Source organism: Paroedura picta, chromosome 2, assembly GCF_049243985.1.
Source record: "Paroedura picta isolate Pp20150507F chromosome 2, Ppicta_v3.0, whole genome shotgun sequence".
In the NCBI taxonomy this organism is placed as follows: Eukaryota; Metazoa; Chordata; class Lepidosauria; order Squamata; family Gekkonidae; genus Paroedura; species Paroedura picta.
This window is the reverse complement of record NC_135370.1, coordinates 24653491-24672902: the sequence shown is the minus strand read 5'-3', so window position 1 is coordinate 24672902 and position 19412 is coordinate 24653491. Positions and strand designations below refer to the sequence as shown.

Sequence of the window (19412 nt, the reverse complement as noted above, 5' to 3'; positions counted from 1 at the left end):
ATGAATATAGGTAAATATGGACGTCAAACAGGAACAATAATATAGATTTTATTTATTATTTATTTAAGACATTGTTATGTCGCCTTTCCGGTCACTCACAGTCCACATCCAAACACTTGAGTAATTAAAAATACATTTAGAATTATAAAACCATTCTACTAAAACACACTTTGGGTACAAACTGTTGGTTTTTTGTGTGTGTGCTAGTCAGGATGGATAGCTGTCACAATTCAAAGATAAATGTGTCTGTAAAAGGATGCAAAACATGGAGGGGGCCATCTAAGAGCCATCATTTTGTACATGAACCACTGGATGGAGATAAATTATATGCAAAATACACCTGTACTGTTCATTGACTTAAGCATCACAAGTTGAAGACTATGACTTCCTCACTAAATGTGCTTACGTCAGAGGTCCCTCTGAGCCTCACGTGTACATTATAATTTCAGTTAGTGACAGAAGGATATTACTTCTGGAAAAAAACCAAGTCAGTAACTATTCCTAAAGCTTTAAGATGAAGAAAAACGAGCGCTATCTGCATTTTTTGGTGTTTATACAGCCTTTCTGAATTACTTTTGGTGGCTTACTATACACCAGGGGTAGTCAAACTGCGGCCCTCCAGATGTCCATGGACTACAATTCCCAGGAGCCCCTGCCAGCATTCGCTGGCAGAGGCTCCTGAGAATTGTAGTCCATGGACATCTGGAGGGCCGCAGTTTGACTACCCCGCTATACACAATAGGCAGTTCCTTCCTAGACAAGAGGACTTGGGGAATCTATCCATCTGTATAAAAACTTGCGGATGTCTTGGAAGTAACCAATCACTAGTCTGACATTACCAAATGTGCGAGATTTCTAGATGGTTGAGAATTGGGGGGGGGGGGGAATGAACTGACTATCTGTGGTTTTGAAGGGGGGAGAGATTATTTTCCCTTAGTTTGGATTTGATAATAGATTTTTAGAGATTAAACAAGAAAGAATACGTAATCTCGTTATATGTTTAGGTCAACCGGCAAATGTATATGTTTTTGTTGCTGAGAAACTCGGAGGTTTGACTGCTATCTCTTCCCTAAGGGTCATCTAGACCAGTGGTTCTCAACCTTCCCGCTGCCACGACCTCTGCTGTGGGCCCCGAGGCGACAGCGACCCGAAGGGGGTCGTAGGCTTGCGTGCTCCGGTGCACTGGTGATTATGGAAGGACAAGGTGGCCAGCGCTGTGGTGTGGAGAGGAGGCACACAGGCGCCATGCTGGCCGCCCCTCTGCCCAGGTTCTTCCCCTCCAGTGCCGCACTGCCCCTGCCCAGCAAGGTTCCTTTCCACTCTAATTACAGCACCACTCTAATTGCAGCCGTGGCTTTGCCCCACTCCCTCCTGCCGCAGCCCCAAAGTGGCGGCAGGCGCCATGGGGTGGAGCCGTACGCTGCTATTGGGCTCCACGTGACACTGCGGCCGGAGTTGGGAGATGCCCAGTTGACGTGGGCAGAGGCCACTTGCTCTCCCAGGGTGCGCCAGGCCTGCCTGCCACCTCTTTGCATGGCTCCGGGCAGCCAGCCCCCTTTCCAACAGCGGACGTCCGGACAGCAGCAGTGGCAGCACTGGGGCAGGCAACCCTACAACCCCCTTTGGGTCACCGCCGCAGGTAAAGCAGCAGTTCTCAAATTTCCCCTTTGGGTCGCCGAGGCCACTTGGCGATTTGCAATTATCAGAGTAAGAACAGGAACTTTTCCTCAGTCATCTCCTCCAGTGTACTTTGGAGACATCCTGCTTCTTTGATCACCCTTCCTCCTTCCAAGTGCAGGCACACAATTTGGAGGCAGTGTGGAGGTGGCCATTGGCATGGCTCCACCGCCTCTGGCCACCGCCACCACCCACCTCTGCTGGCTGCCGCCTGCTACTACCGCGGGCCACTTCCGCCGCTGCAGCAGCGGCCACCAACCTGACTACCCCACAGAAGGGGCCAGGTGACCCCAAATGGGCTTGTGACTCCAAGGTTGAAAACCACCGATCTAGACCAGCCCTCTCCAAAATGCAGGACATTTACAGCTACTTTCTCCTCCACTCCCCCAGAGATCCCTGCTCTATGGTTAGAAGGCAGCAAAAATATCAGGGGACTGATTCATTTCCGCCTAGCCAGCTCCCCCTAGCTTCCCCAGCCCATTCCCTCACGGCTGCTTTAAAAGGGAGGAAAAGGGCGAGAGGGAGTCCATTCTGGCTCTTTGCTAGGATGACCTAACTGTATCCTGCCCTTCCCGACTCATGGCACAAAGAACCCATGGCTGTGGGCAGAAGTGGGGCATCTGTCTGCTTGCGCCTTAAATATACAATCAACATTTCAAGTCACGGAGATTTTAGCGGGTGGGAAAATGTTTTTTCAGCTTTAACAAATTTGCATTTCAAGACTTCCCCGGATCAAAGCCCTGAAAACCAACAGGCCGAATACATTGCCGGATAAGTTTTGGGATAAATGAAAGAATTGTTTTTTGGGGGAGAAAATCTTATACTGTGTGCCGTTTGCAAGCCATAAATCATCTTCCAGTAACCAGGCCTCGGGGCTGCATATTGTTACACCCTTGCGAAACACTGGAGCCCTTTATAAATGATGCAAATCAAATACAAATGGCCCATTATAAAGTTCTGAGACGCATTCTTCAGTTTGACCATAAACTCATTGTTTCCCTACTTCCCTCCACAGTAGCTGCACCAGTTGGAATGCAGAGCTCTCCTACAGGAAACGGGACAGACAAAATTCTTACTGAAAATTTCAATAATGACCTGATGTAGAACGTGCTTTATATCTCAATAAAAAACCATACGACTGTATTAAAAAGGCACAAGTGAATCCTGTTTCTTAATTTGCAAGAAACCTGCATCACGGTTGATGCTCTGGACTATTGCAGGGAAGACCTGGGTTCAAATCCCAAACGTTTAAGGCTCACCCCCTTGACCCACTTGTTCTCAGTGGTCTTCACAGGTTTATTAGGAAAATAAAATAAGCACAGAGGAACCATGGATATCATCCTGAATTTCCCGGAGGAAGGATAATCCCCAAAAATTGAGAGCAAGATGAATACTTGATCATCTGAGTGCTCCAAATTTACTAGCGGTGTACATAAAGCCCATTTCTAAAAAACAGAACCCTGATGATGGGAAAGGGAAGAACAAAAGTCATTTCTTTTCCACGTTCCCCACCTAACAGCTGACTGGCGAAATTTTCACTTTCAATAACGGATTTCGAACAGCTCCGCTGGATTAGGGCGTCTACCGTTAGGAGCACTGGCTCTCTTCTTGTCATTCTTTGCCCTCATAAGGCTCACAAGGGCCAGGTCTCTACGTCATGAATTCTTCCATGAGCCACGCTGAACTTATTACCCATGAGCCTGCAGAACAGACCTGAACATAAGGCAGGCTGCGTTCATGCATTACTTATTTTATTTTATTTGTATTTATTTATACTTAGATTTCTATACCGCTGTTCCCAATTGGGCTCACGGCGGTTTACAATAATAAAAAGATAAAACACACTAAAAACCCCACAAGTCCCTTAATTATATACTATTACAGCTAAAAGAAGAGCCTCTTGTGGCGCAGAGTGGTAAGGCAGCAGACACGCAGTCTGAAGCTCTGCCCAGGAGGCTGGGAGTTCAATCCCAGCAGCCGGCTCAAGGCTGACTCAGCCTTCCATCCTTCCGAGGTCGGTATAATGAGTACCCAGCTTGCTGGGGGGTAAACGGTAATGGCTGGGGAAGGCACTGGCAAACCACCCCGTATTGAGTCTGCCATGAAAATGCTAGAGGGCATCACCCCAAGGGTCAGACATGACCCGGTGCTTGCACAGGGTAGCGATCCCCAACCTGTGGGCCGCAGACCACATGTGTTCCTTCGACTAATTGGAGGTGGGCCCCCAAGGACTCCTTCTCCCCCCCCCAGCCCTTTACTTCATCCCCCCCCAGCCCTTTACAATACACTTCATTGTTGTGGCGTGTCTGTATCTTATTTTGAAGGAATGTTAATCATTACCATAGCGATCAGAGAGCGTCAGGGCAGTGGTTGAGAGTAGAGGAGTAAACTACCTCCCCCAACGGGCCTCAGTAAAAGGCATTGAGTGGTCCCCGGTGATAAAAAGGTTGGGGACCACTGGCACAGGGGATACCTTTACCTTTTTTGCTGCTAAAAGGCGGCAGGCGAAAAACCACTAGCTGCTCAACTCCTCATCCAGTCAGAGGGCCAATTTCCTTGTGACTTACTAGACTTACTAGAGGGAGTGAGGAGCCAGATCAATCAGTAAACAATAACAAAAAGACAAGATGCTTGGGGGGGATCCCAGCTCGAATCGAATATCGGGACCCTGCCCTGGCCTCAACCATACGCCTGGCGGAAGAGCTCCGTCTTGCAGGCCCTGCGGAAAGTTGATAACTCCGGCAGGGCCCTTGGCTCTTCCAGGTGCTCATTCTACCAGGTTGGGGCCAGGACTACGGACACGATGCACCAAAACAGAACCAGTGAGTTGGGTTGCTTTTAAACATGCTAGGGAATACACTAGCAGCCCCAACAACCCAGGCTAAACTCATCTTGTGAGAGCTTAAAAACAAAGGAAACTTTCACAATTCCGCAAGGCCTGCAAAAGGGAGCTCCTCCACCAGGTATTTGCTTGAGGCTGAGTGACCCAAAAACATCCGCTGGTCCACCCTCCTTCCAGGACTGAACAATCTGGCCTACTCAAGAATTTTGTCAATGTTTCCGTTCCTGTTAAAATATCGTTCTGGTTGACATGTTGCGTTATGATAGTTATATTGTTATATTTGTTATGTTCTATGTAATTATCCTATCGTGTTCTATGTAAACCACCCTGAGCCATATAGAAGGGTGGTGTAGGTTGGTTGGTTGGTCGGTCGGTAGATGGGTGGGTGGGTGGATAATGGTGGGTTGATACTTGGTTGGGAGACCAAGAGCGAAGACCCAGGTTGCTATGTGCAGGAAATTAACTGTTGCCCCCAAGACCCTGAACCCTCTGAGGACATCTATTTTTTGGCATGCCTTGTCCCCGATTTAGTACAGTGGTTCTCAACCTGTGGGTCGGGACCCCAAGTGGAGTCCCCAGGACGCTTCTGTGGGGTCGTAAGCTTGGAAAGTGCCGCGTGGAAGCCCACCGACGGGCAGGCAGTGAGGAGGAGCCCAAATTGCCTGGCTGTGCAGCCAAGAAGAGCTGGCGAGGCGGCTTGCGATGGCTGTCCCCCACCTGCCCGCTGGTGCAGGCCTCACCCTCCCCTACAGCTGGGAGGTCTGCGGGCAGCAGAAGGGGCAAGAGAGGCCATACAGCCCATGCGGGCCACCTCAGCATCTCTTTTCCTTGCCACTCCCCTCTGGGGAAACTGCCTGGCTCACATTGAAGTTGCCCCTTCCGGCGGGCAGAGGTGGCGGCCAGTGGCCGCCTCCACTGCTGTGCAACTGCATGTGTGCACACACCTGTACACCCGCGTACACTGCCCACGCACATGCATGCCACCACCAAAGTTGGGGTCGCAGCCCCCAAAAGGTTGAGAACCGCTTATTTAGTACATGTGCACACTTCAGCGTGGGCCCACAATGCACAATAGGAACTTTCAACTATTATCAAATGATGGGAAGTCATGCCAAGAATGAATGCAGGGCAGCAAATGCCCACCCTTAGAAGGATTCAGTCAAGAGCCATTTCCCCCAACGACCTTGGAGTCTCCTCCCAGATAATTTGATCTGCCAGCATTTTAAACCAAACAGCGTGGTGAGTCTGCCCATAGGCTGCACGCCATTTAACTCGTCCATTTTGCCCCACCCACCCTGCTACTAAGCAGGGGGAAACTAAATGGAACGACAGGCAACCAATTCAGCCTAACAGGTGACAGGTGCACCCACCCATGTGTTAGAGTGAAATGGCTGCTGGTTGCTTAAATTTAAAGGTGTGGCAGGACCACCCAATCAACTGTTAGGTTTAAATGGCTGTAAGCCATTTAACCAGTCTGTCCTGCTTCCACATGTTCATTTCACAAGCTGCAGCCAGGAGAAACAGGGATCTGAGCTGGCTGGTTCAGTTCAGGGAAATTCCAGCTCGGTTCAGGGTTCAGTTTAGGGGCAACATCTTCAAGTGTTTGCCTTGGAGATACATCAAGATGGGTAGCTGTGTTAGTCTGTCTGTAGCTGTAGAAAAGAGCAAGAGCTCCTGGACTCTTGCTTTTTTCTACTGGAAGTGTTCCCCTGTAAGGGCATATGCATATAACAGATGCTAGGACAGAATAACAAAATATACAAATGTGTACCTGAATCGTGAATTCCGGGGTGAGGGGAGAAGTGGCAGCAACACTCCAAGATCTCTCAACCACTCATTTGTGGGAGCTGGAGAAGATCACATGAACATTTCACCAGCTGAATCCTTTGCTTCCCATTGCTGCAGTGAAGCCTTCTCACCGCACAGTAAGTAAACTTACAATATAGTGAGATGAGACATTGGTTGCTGGATTCTTACCTTCAAGCACGGGATTAGACTGCAGAAGTTGTTCTTTCACCTGATTCACTTCCGCTCCCTTGCCGCAAACGGCAGCTACATAAGACATGACAAGTTTGCTGGCCTCTATAAATTTTTAAAAAGAGAGGGTTAAAATTAGAACTGTTCTATCCAAGATAGTGCTTCAACCCCTGAATGAACCCAGAAAGATTCCTCCGGCTTTACATTGATTCTTTGCAATATGGCCACAAGAAGGCAAGAACTGAACTTTTATTATTTATTTATTGTATGGCTGATTTTTCTAGCTAAATGCCCTAAAGCAGGAGTAGTCAACCTGTAGTCCTCCAGATGTTCATGGACTACAATTCCAATGAGCCCCTGCCCCTGGACAAAAAAAGAAATTTAAGCCAAGTTCTTTGCCACCCGTGCCTTCTTCTGCTGTTTCACTGAGGACCGTCTCTATCCATCTCTGGGAGGCTAACTGATGGGAAATGAAAATGCACCCAGGATGCCCCTGCTAAAAGCCTATATGGCAACGTTGGAGATATAAATGCCCTTCTCTCATAGATCCCAGGACTGAGATCCTTACAACTCTATTCACAAATGAATGCATGGCATACAGACGACGATTTCATATGGGCTGAGTTTCAGATATTTGAAAACCATTGATAGAAACGTAAGTGCAGATGTGCCACCGCTGGTCCATTATATGGGAAGCAGTTTAACACAGGGGTAGTCAACTTGTAGTCCTCCAGATGTTCATGGACTACAATTCCCATGAGCCCCTGCCAGCATTGCTGGCAGGGGCTCATGGGAATTGTAGTCCATGGACATCTGGAGGACCACAGGTTGACTACCCCTGCCCTAAAGTTCTGGGCTCGTCTCCACTCTAGAGCATACCCCAATAGCCTACTATCCCACATGCTAGCAGGCAGCTTCATCTTTACTTGGTGCGGAAAAGCTGTCAACTACCTAAATTCAATTGGACTGACCATTGAAGAATTCCAAGATGTAGATGAGAGGTCAGTGTTCTGCCAAATTAATCTTCAAGTCCTAGACATCGATTAAGACCCCTTAGGGCTGGGGCTAGTATTAGACTGGCCTGACTCAACAGGTCCCCAGTGTCATCATCCCAATTTCCACCGGCTGTTTTTGGTCCACCCACCGGGCTTGTGTGGGATATAAATTTAAATCGTGTATCGCCATAGATTTGTTTTGAGTTTTAGAATGCTTCTTAATGGGATTTTAATGGGGGTTTTATTGTTATTGTAGGGATTGGATATCGAAATTGTAAACCACCGCGAGCCAGCCTTGGGAGCAGCAGTCGATAGATAGATAGATAGATAGATAGATAGATAGATAGATAGATAGATAGATAGATAGATAGATAGATAGATAGATAGATAGATAGATAGATAGATAGATAGATAGATAGATAGATAGATAGATAGATAGATAGATAGATAGATAGATAGATAGACAGATAGACAGATAGACAGATAGACAGATAGACAGATAGACAGATAGATAGAGACAGAGAGAGACAGAGAGAGAGACAGAGAGAGAGACAGAGAGACAGAGAGACAGAGACAGAGAGAGAGACAGAGAGAGACAGAGACAGAGACAGAGAGAGACAGAGAGACACAGAGAGACAGAGAGACAGATCAAAATGGGTAGCCATGTGAGTCTGCCTGTAGCAGCAGAAAAGAGCCAGAGTCCAAGAGCACCTGAAATACTAAAAAAATTGTGGCAGGGGAGCTTTCCTGAGCCACTGCTCATATCACCCGATAGCTGCTGCCCTGCCACAAATTTTGTTAGTCTTTAAAGTGCTCCTGGACTCTTGTTCTTTACTAGGCCTAGTCAGAAATTGCCTCCTAGCAATGGAAAAATCTAACCACACCAAAGCAATCGAGCCTGACAGATCCCCTTGAAAAATGCACACTATTTCCTTACCTTCCGACAGGAATTATGTCAGACCTGCATTAAGGAAGCACTGAAGCAGCAAAACGAGGGGGACTCAAATCTGAGACCTCTAATATTTCAAAATCAGGCCCTGGTTAAGGCCAGCATTTTCAAGGGCCACTAAGGGTCTTGTAACCAGGAGCCAAGCTTCATCCGGAGACTGCTGTACTCTTGTAGAGGCCTCAGATTGGGGAGGGCGAGGCCTGTGCCAGAGGGCAGGGGACAGCCAAAACACATATTTCATTCAGGTTTTTAATAAGGAGTGTTAGCTTATCAACTTTTTTTTTTTTAATGTTCTGCTTCTGGCCTGAGGTCTGTTTTAAGGGTAGGTTTTATGCTGCTTCTGTCGAATGGGTTGTTTTTACTTAGTAGCTTTTGTTTTAAAAATGTTCTATTATTTTAATTGTAAGATGCCTCGAGCAGAAATATTTGAGACGAAACAAACAAACGTGACTGGGAAAGCAAGGATAGAAAGCACTGAACTTTAAAGTGTCGCATGGCCTGAGGCCAGCGGACCTTAAACACTGTCTGCTCCCGTAAGAACCTACCCATTCACTCGGGAGCTACTTCAATTGCCCACACTATGACCGTTTCCGCACTGGGAACTTCACCGCCCCAGCTCCCATGCAGGAGCAAAAATCGGGGGCAGATGAGGAGCACCGGGCCAAATGCTCCCCCGTGTGGGTGCAGGAAGAGGTGGGGCAACCTGCCACGACTAAAACTCCAGCCTGCAGCCCGGCATGAAACCTCCAGTGCGGAAACGGTCTATGTGAAGCCACAAGGGTCGCTACCCAAGAACAGGCCTTCTCCATCATGGCACCGAAACTTTGGCCCTCCATCCCCAGGAAAATCCATCCTTGTCTCTCTATCAGCGTTTTTTTCACCAGCAGGTGAAGACATTTTTATTTTGTCTGGCATAGCCAAGAAAGGCCACTGATCCTCCTCATAATTACACTTTGTTTTTAATTGAACAGTGTAATTCTAATATCAACTGTTTTAGCAAAGAATTATCATATGGCTGAATTTGGACGTCTTGACACAGTTTACTAATTTACCATAATTAGCTTCTGCCTTATATCTCCGTTGTTACGATGGTTGTTCATTAGTCCGAGGAAGAGGGCCTGCACTCGAAAGCTCACACCTTGAATAAATCCTTGTTGGTCTTAAGGGTGCTATTGGACTCTATTTTTGTTGTTCTAATTTTAACTGTAATTTTAACCATTTAAAAGTTTTCCTGTTTGCTGCCTCCTGGGCCTGGACTGGGTGGAAAGGCAGCGTAAAATGCTTAAAATAAAACAAATAAATAAGTAAATAAGCACATATTTGGGAGGAGGCGATGCTAGAACCTTTCTCTTGGGCATCTTGTTTTCCACCAGATGAACTATGCTCTGCAGATTGAATTGGTACGGCACTAAGGTTAACCCCAGGGAATGAAAAAGAGGCCCACGTGTGTTGTGACTACTGTCTTGGACAGCTCAGGGTTAGTCCGACCTCGTCTGCTCTCAGAAGCTAAGCAGGATCAGTCCTGGTTAATATTTAGATGAGAGACCATGAAGATTACTATGCAGAGGCAGGCCATGGCAAACTCGCTCTGCTCGTTTCTTGCCTTGGAAACTCTACTAGGTCGCCATACGTTGCCTGTGACTGGACACCACTTCCCATCCTCGCCATCACAGAGAGGGCAACGGACTCCTGATATCTGCAAGATGGACTTGAAAGGCCATACGCGGTCTGGGCCCGGCATATCTGAGGGGCCACCTGTCGCCCTATGCCCCCCCCCGCAGGGCTTTACGTTCTACGGGTACCAAACTATTGGTCGTCCCCGGCCCCAGGGAAGCACTCCAGGCCTTGACCAGGGCCAGGGCCTTTTTGGGCCTTGACCAGGCCTTGACCAGGGCCAGGGCCTTTTCAGTCCTGGCCCCTACCTGGTGGAATGAGCTCCCGGAGTAGCGGTGGGCCCTGCGGAATATTTTGGCATTCCACAGGGCCTGCAAAATGGAGCTCTTCCGCCAGGTCTACGGTTGAGGCCGGGCGGCAAGGAAGACCGGGGGGGCCCCTATAGGAGTGGCGGTAGCGATTTACACCAGCGCCCTCGGTTCACCCTGTCCCTGTTAGTATGTTTTACAGGATTGTTAGACCTGGTATGAGCTTTTTGCCGCAGCATCTTATCTGTTTTTTTTTCACGGGCTTTTATATTGTATTTAATATGGTTTGATTTTTATGCCTATTTTAAGGGGTTTTATGGGGGTTTTAGTCAGATATTGTAACCTGCCTTGAGCCCTCAGGGAGAGGCAGGCAATAAATTTTAATAGTAATAAGGTAAAGGTAAAGGTAACCCCTGTGTAAGCACCGAGTAATATCTGACCCTTGGGGTGACGCCCTCCAGCGTTTTCATGGCAGACTCAATACGGGGTGGTTTGCCAGTGCCTTCCCCAGTCATTACCGTTTACCCCCCAGCAAGCAAGCTGGGTACTCATTTTACCAACCTCGGAAGGATGGAAGGCTGAGTCAACCTTCAGCCGGCTGCTGGGATTGCACTTCCAGCCTCATGGGCAGAGCTTTCAGACAACATTTCTGCTGCCTTACCACTCTGCGCCACAAGAGGCTCATTAATAGTAATAGTAATAGTAATAGTAATAGTAATAGTAATAGTAATAGTAATAGTAATAGTAATAGTAATAGTAATAGTAATAGTAATAGTAATAGTAATAAAGCAGTGTCAACATCAGATGAGACAACACAAAGGCATCAAGCCCTGAAATCCCACAAATGGTTCCAAAAGGAGCACTTTTGTAGGGAAAAAATGGGCAGTTACCGGTTTTTCCAGCTCCGCTCTCTCCGGTGATGAGTATACACTGATCCTTATCCTGGTCTCGCAGAGATCGATATGCCTCATCCGACAGGGCAAAACTATAGAGGAGATTAATTGAAGAAGACAGGTAAGACACCGTGCATGATGCATACAATGTATTCTCCTGACGCTGCAGTCAAGAGGAAAACATGACTATATAGGTCATTCCTATCAGTATTAAGCAAGGAAAAAAGTGGGTCTCCCCCTTCCAAACTCAGACACAAGGATTTCTCCACAGTGGCCTGATAAAAGTGGGACGTAACCTAAGAGAGCTGTGCAATGGCACATAACCTTTGGCATTACACATTAAAGAGACTGGCAGCCAGTTGCATATTTGGGCCATCAAATATCAGCTTTCATAGATGCACATAGAGCCGGTTTGGTGTAGTGGTTAGGAGTGTGGACTTCTAATCTGGCTAGCCGGGTTTGATTCTGCACTCCCCCACATGCAGCCAGCTGGGTGACCTTGGGCTTGCCATGGCACTGATAAAACTGCTCTGACTGAGCAGGAATATCAGGGCTCTCCCAGCCTCACCCACCTCACAGGGTGTCTGTTGTGGGGAGAGGAAAAGGAAGGGGATTGTAAGACACTTTGACCCTCCTCCGGGTCGAGAAAAGCGGCATATAAGAACCAACTCTTCTTCTTCATCAGTAATATCCGGGCTCTCTCAGCCTCACCCACCCCACAGGGGGTCTGTGGTGGGGAGAGGAAGGGAAGGCAATTGCAAGCCGCTTTGAGACTCCTTTGGGTAGAGAAAAGCAGCATAAAAGAACAAACTCTTCTTCTTCTTCCAACATCTACAGCAGGGGTAGTCAAACTGCGGCCCTCCAGATTTCCATGGACTACAATTCCAGAATTCAGCCTTCTATTTGTTTGTTTGTTTATTCATCTTTATATTTACAGTATTTGCTGGCGTATAAGACTACTTTCCCCCCCTGAAAAACATGCTTCCAAGTGGGGGGGTCGTCTTATACGCCGGGTGCACTTCAGTTGGGATAGACATAGCTGCCCATAGTGGCCCATAGTACTGTATTTTGAGTGGAAATGTTAGGGGGGTCGTCTTATATGCCCAGTCGTCTTATACGCCGGCAAATACGGTATATATTGCCACTCTCAGCGATGCTGGTTCATGGTGGTTTACATATAATGAATAAAAACCCCATACATCCTAAAAGAGCATAAAACATTCTAAACAACAGAGCCTAAGTAATCAATAATAACCCTAAGTAATCAATAATAAAATTCCAATCACTGAAAGATAGCAGCATAAAACATTACCCCATAACAATTCACTGAGCTGGCTACGTATTGACTGAAGATTTTGCAACATGGGGAAGTTTTTTGAAGGGGAAGCAATGAAACATGCCCCTTTCACATTGTTTCACAGAGTTTCCATACCACACTGATTCATTACATTGTTAGGTTCTGCGTGTTATTGTGACTGAACACATACATTAACATGTACAAAAGCTCAAAATTCATCTCAGAGGAACTCATTTTCAAAAGGCACACTTAAGTGAAATTAAAAATAATTTGATTTAAATTAGATGTGATTAAGTTATTAAGATTTACCAGGGGGAGGGAGGAGTAATCCCTCTTTAATCCACCATGATTATTGCAGGAATTTTCCCACAATAATTGCTTGAACAATCATTACAATTACTGGCAAGAGAGATTGTCCAATCTTTTCCGGGGCATAAGGACTTTTATTTACACAGACATTTTATGAGACAAAAGAGAGATGGGTAGCCTTATCACAAATTACAGGGGAAAGTGCATGTATGGTAGAGGGAGAAAATTCTGAAATGAACCAAAGGAAAACAAGAAGTAACTTAGAACTGCTTAGAGGAAATAAATATGTTTGAATTTGCTCCTCGCATCCAAGTTAGTGATCCACCTGTCCCTTTAATTATTCCAGTTTTGTCAAAACCCTAGATCAGGGATCACCAGTGCTGTCCCACCAATAACTTTCCTGGTGCTCAACTGGTGGCTTCGGAAAGTGGGTGGGGCTTGGTGGATGCTATCCGGTAGTGCTTCTGATTGCTCATTTGAAATCTGATTGGCTGTAAATCAGATTGGCTGCCACTACAGTATTTTCTCCCTTTCACCCTTCTTTCCCAATACATTAAAAAAAATGTACCCCTCTTACCCCCTGCACTTCAGTTTGTGCCCATTGTGGTTGTGCCCATCGCGCTGTGTCACAATTCAAAATGTGCAAAGACTGGGGACCCCCACCCCAGATTCAGACATACACGTTCTTTAAATGCAAGAAACGCAAGTTAACGGAAACTTTTAATTAGCCTTCTTATGATTTTAACCCTCCTAGGGTACCTACAAAACGACTGCATTCATTGTGCACAGTTAAGGGTCATTGCAATCTATCACAAAATACATAAAACGTAAATAAGGCCATTGAAAGAACGAGACCGGAAAGTGCTTATTGTGTTAAAACCTTTCACCCTTCAGACACAACTTGGGGGGGGGGGGGGAAATGTCCCTTGGATTGTTTTAGCTGAGGGTATGCCTACATTTTCTTGGCTTTAAGCAACCAATGATACTCCTGAGGAAACGAGAAAACGACATGAGATCTCTCGATGACTCATAACCCTATAGGACAGTGGTTCTCAACCTTCCTAATGCTGTGACCCTTTAATACAGTTCCTCGTGTTGTGGTGACCCCCAACCGTAAATTTCTGCAAGTGTTCTTTCACAGAAATTAAACCAAAACTGACCAATGGCGTGAAGATCCCTTGTTCATGATTGTCTATAAATTGGTTTTCTCCCAGGGTTTCTCAGCTCAGTTCTGCCTCTTGTCCCACCATGCTGATCTCGCTCTTTTCCACTGCTCCAGACAGACGAATGCTCTATCTCGACCTACCCCGCAAGGCTGTTGTGTGGATGGCACCCCCCCCCGGCCAAGCTGTGTGCCCTGCCACGACCCCTGTGAAAGGGTCGTTTGACCCCCAAAGAGGTCCCAAACCCCAGCTTGAAGACCACTGCTATAGGAAAAAGCTCACAAGAAGCGCAATAAGCAGTGGACTGAGCAAAAAAGGGCCATAGTCCATGCTCTGAATCTCAAATGGAGACTGTCTCTTGCGCAGACACAGCTGGAAACATCCTCCAAGTCAACAGGATGCCTTCAAACCACTCCAGCTGGGATTGTCACATCACCTTGGTGTTCAACACAGCGACAGTCCCACACCACCCAAGTCATAGCAAATGCTGGCATGCTCTCAGCTAAAACAACCCAAGGGGCATTGTTCCCCCACTGTCCTAAGGTGACCATCACGGCACATGGTTCTAGCACATAACTTCCAGGTCAACGCCTGCCACCTCTGATGTGGGAGCTCTCAGCACCAGGTACTAAAACAGGGGTGGGTAAACTGTGGCCCTCCAGATGTCCATGGACTGCAATTCCCATGAGCCCCTGTCCGCGAATGCTGGCAGGGGCTCATGGGAATTGCAGTCCATGGACATCTGGAGGGCTACAGTTTGCCCTCCCCTATACTAAAACAATGAGCTGGCCATATATTTATTGATTTGATTAATTTTTTTTTTAGTCACTGCTCGCCCAAAGGGTCTTGTGCCTTCTTATTAAAACCAGTGAGGTAGAAACAACATAAAAACAAATGACGTAACATATTAACATTAAAATATGTAGCTGTCACCATAGCACCGTTCAAACACCACCTTGGTAGAGTGGTGGATACTGGTGGCTTTTGATCTGGCAAGCCAGGTTTGATTCCCTGTTCCTCCACATGCAGCCTGCTGGGTGACCTTGGACTTGTCACAGTCCTGATAGAGCTGCTCCCACAGAGCAGTTCTCTCAGAGCTCTCTCAGCCCCACCCACCACACAGGGTGCCTGTGGTGGGGAGAGGAAGGTGATTGTAAGCCTTGATTGAGATTCTTTTTGGCATTGGAAAGATGAGTGTAAAAATTATTCCTTCTTACCCTCCAAAGACTAACTTAAACAATTCAGCCTTCTATGACCTGTGGAAGTAAAACAAGTCCTGCAGGACACAGGCATCATCCAAAAGTATATCCCAAAGGCCACAACTATAATATCAAGGCTGTACCATCAAGGCCAGTGCAGTGCTGTGGTGAAGTATGTTGTACTACTACCCAGAAGACACAGGTTCGAATCCACATTTGTGTCATGGACACCCACTGGGTGACCTTCGACCAGTCATGCTCTCTTAGCCTAACCTTCCTCACAGGGTTCTGATACCTAAACTCAATTATCTGGGCCCTAACAGGCCTCGTCAATACACAACATTGTGGAGGTTGAGAGGGGACATGATAGCCCTCTTTAAGCATCTGAAAGGTTGTCATTTGGAGGAGGGCAGGATGCTGTTTCTGTTGGCTGCAGAGGAGAGGACACGTAGTAATGGGTTTAAACTTCAAGTACAACGACATAGGCTAGATATCAGGAAAAAGGTTTTCACAGTCAGAGTAGTTCAGCAGTGGAATAGGCTGTCTAAGGAGGTGGTGAGCTCCCTCTCACTGGCAGTCTTCAAGCAAAGGCTGGATACACACTTTTCTTGGGTGCTTTAGGATGCTTAGGGCTGATCCTGCGTTGAGCCGGGGGTTGCACTAGATGGTCTGTGTGGCCCCTTCCAACTCTATGATTCTATGAACATGTTTTTCAAACATGTGCGCATCATAGATGCTCTGATGCGCAGGCAACAATCACTGCCTCTTAAAACAAATATTTACTCAAACCCTACTGAATATTTTTATCATGTCCGGAAAACACAAAATCAAAATGAATATATGCCTATTTTGAAATTAGTTTTTTCCAGCATCCAACTTTTAAACAAAGCACACAGAGAAACTTAACTGCCGTTCTCCGGAACTGCATTCAAAAGGACGGCCAACATTTGGAATAAAATTTTAAGAAATTCCATCTTTCTTCCACTGTCAGCTCTCTTTCACGGCGACCGGAAAACCACTGGCAGGGCTTGCTAAACCCCTGCGGTGCTTTCGAATGGCCTCTCCTCTTTGGGAAAACTCCTTGGATACCAATGTTGACTGGTTTACTCCAAGAGCAGCCATTTTTAGACTGGCCACAAATGGCAACCCATGAGCGTTTGCTCCAAACTTGCTGATTCCACATTTTCAGCCTCGACTCAGCCCAGCTGCATGCGACCGAGGGCAGCCGTTTCTGCTGAATTTTACACAAGGCTTTAATTACTTTCCGCCAGAACATCCAGCTCTTCGGCATTAGCTGCACTTATGAGCCCGATTTCCAAGAGGAAGTTTATCAAAACATCATTTTAAACAGGGTTACCAGATGTCCTCTTTTGGGGCAGTCCATCCTCTCATGGGCTCTCGGAAAAAAAACTGATGAAAATGTACTCTTTGGAAGAAGAAGAAGAAGAAGAAGAAGAAGAAGAAGAAGAAGAAGAAGAAGAAGAAGAAGAAGAAGAAGAAGAAGAAGAAGAAGAAGAAGAAGAAGAAGAAGAAGAAGAAGAAGAAGAAGAAGAGTTGGTTCTTATATGTCGCTTTTCCCTACCCGAAGGAGGCTCAAAGCGGCTTACAGTCTCCTTCCCTTTCCTCTCCCCACAACAGACACCCTGTGAGGTGGGTGAGGCTGAGAGAGCCCTGATATCCCTGCTTGGTCAGAACAGTTTTATCAGTGCCGTGGCGAGCCCAAGGTCACCCAGCTGGCTGCATGTGGGCGAGTGCAGAATCGAACCCGGCATGCCTGATTAGAAGTCCGCACTCCTAACCACTACACCAAATTGGCAGGTCTTTTGGGTCACTTTGCCACTGCAGCCCCATGTGCGTATATATGCACGCACATAGACACATGACACACCCTTAAACCGAATCAGAACTTTAATCTGTGCAGGTCAGTGTTGTCTACTTAAGACTGGCAGCAGTTCTCCAGGGTCTCAGGCTGAGAAATGTCTTTCACATCATCTGCTCTGTGGTCCTTCTGGTCCTGGAATGGTGGGAATTGGATTGGGCACATTGTGTGTACCAAAAAGGTACATTAAAAATTCACACCAAACCCCCCTCTCCTGAATCTCAACATAGCACCTGATGCTGTGCAGCTGAACACACCCAAAAAGGAAAAGTGTACAGAGAAAAACACGGGGGGCTTTGTACCAAGATTTCCGATACTGACATTCATTCATTCATTCATTCATTCATTCATTCATTCATTCATTCATTCATTCATTCATTCATTCATTCATTTTATATACTGCCTTCCCCAAAGGCTCAGGGCGGTTTACATCAAACAGGGACAAGGCAAATAATTCAGTTTGTAATAATATAATAATAACAATAAACAACATAACGGAATGATAACACTGGGGAGGACAATAAGACAATATTTAGCATTTAACAAAATGCAACAAGCAGCTCAAAATATCCGAGGAGCTGCTTAGGAGGGAAGCAGCAGAATGCAAGGAATTTTCTGATCCCGTCAGAATTACATGCGGCAAGGTGGATTCAGCATATTCACACAGGTAAACATGTTGCTCTGTGGTAGCAGAACAAAGCTCAGTTTTCTAAGATACAGATAAGAATGGAGAGTAGCAGTTCCTTTGCCTGCAAAGAAGCTTCAAAGGGAGATTACCAGAAGGAGCAGTGGAACAAGAATGCATTAAGAAATTCAGGACAATGGTTTCACTAGGGTGGGAAAGAGCCATTGGATTCTTATCCCAGTTCCAAGGTACAAATGCTAATTTCCCGCATTCCCACCTTTATGCGTATTGCCTAGCTCTAATCAAGCTGATAATGTTTTGCATTGTCCCTCTGCATCTTAGCTCCAGCTGGCCCTTCTTGATAACACACCTCCAACCTTCTGACCAGGATAGAAGCATATATGACTCTTCGATCTCATTTGTATCTGATGAAGTGAGTGTTGACTCATGAAAGCTGATAGCCTGGGGGGGGGGTGGGGAATTACTGGTCTTTAAAGTCCTACTGGACTCAGATTTCAATCTACACAATACCCAGAAGCACATAAGAGAAGGCACGAACGAATCGTCAAAAATCAGTATAGAAAGGGGAAACCAGGCAACCATAATCAATGACCTTTAGAGAGCTTCCTTCCAAACCACACTTCACAGAGAATTTGAAACTGGAGAGGATAATAAATGCATCGCTTCTTCTTATTGTGGGTGCTCCTGGAAAGGCCCGTGACATTTAAAGTAATGCAGGGGTAGTCAACCTGTGGTCCTCCAGATATCCACAGACTACAATTCCCATGAGCCCCTGCCAGCAAACGCTGCCAGGGGCTCATGGGAATTGAAGTCCATGAACATCTGGAGGATCACAGGTTGACTATCCCTAATGTACAAATGCATTCAAGGAAAAGAGACAGTAAAGACAGGCAACTAGCAATGTCTATCTGCTGGCTCGCATTCCCTTCATGTTGTCTGCCTGGACTTCAGAAGCAGTTAAACACTCACTGTTATTTTCTTGCTCAAGTTTAATTAAACCCATCATCTATTTTAGCACGCTTTGCCGAAAGAAACAGCCCTGACCTGGCTGGCCCAGGCTAACTCGATCTCAGAACCTGGAAGGTAAGCAGGGTCAGGAGACCAGGCCACGATTATCCTTGGCCAGCACTTGGATGGGAGACCACACAGAGGCAGGCCATGGCAAACCACCACTGAATATCTCTTGCCTTGCAAACCTGACAGTGCCTCCGTGAAGTCAGCTACGACTTGACACCACTTCACATACGCATGCACACAATGGAAGAAATATGAAGACGGGCCCGTCTAGCATACTGGTTAGAGTGTTGTGTGACATTCTGAGATACCTGGGCTGATTCTGCACTTACTTTGTTCATTGCATTGTGGATCCTATTGAATTCAGATCCATTTGAACTCAGGTCTTCCTCTATTCCCCCCCCCCCCATTGAAAGATAAAAGTTTTCTGCACTCGATTGGGGAAGCTCAGAAGGGGGGGCAACCAAGCACAGCAGGAGCCTCTTTCTTTTCTTGAACGGGGGGGGGGGAGGATTGGAGACAGCAGAGCAAGGGGGGGGGGGAAACCAAGAGGCAAATCTCTGCTGAGAGAAGTTAGGAATCTGGAGCACAGTCACTTTAAGACAAGCCTTGCAACCGGGAACCAGGAAGACATCGAACCGACACCCTGG

At 46.7% G+C, this 19412-nt stretch overlaps 1 protein-coding gene across 3 annotated transcripts in view; it reads right to left on the bottom strand.

Moving 5' to 3' along the window:
- MYO1B (myosin IB) overlaps window positions 1-19412 on the bottom strand; it is a 197594-nt gene that overhangs the window by 93911 nt on the left and 84271 nt on the right. For all 3 annotated transcript variants that reach the window (XM_077319495.1, XM_077319496.1, XM_077319497.1), the window contains exons 4-5: window positions 11253-11347; window positions 6497-6601 (exon numbers count right to left, since the gene is read on the bottom strand). In XM_077319495.1, coding sequence (XP_077175610.1) covers window positions 6497-6601; window positions 11253-11347 — 200 coding nt within the window. The remainder of the gene's footprint in view (window positions 1-6496; window positions 6602-11252; window positions 11348-19412) is intronic.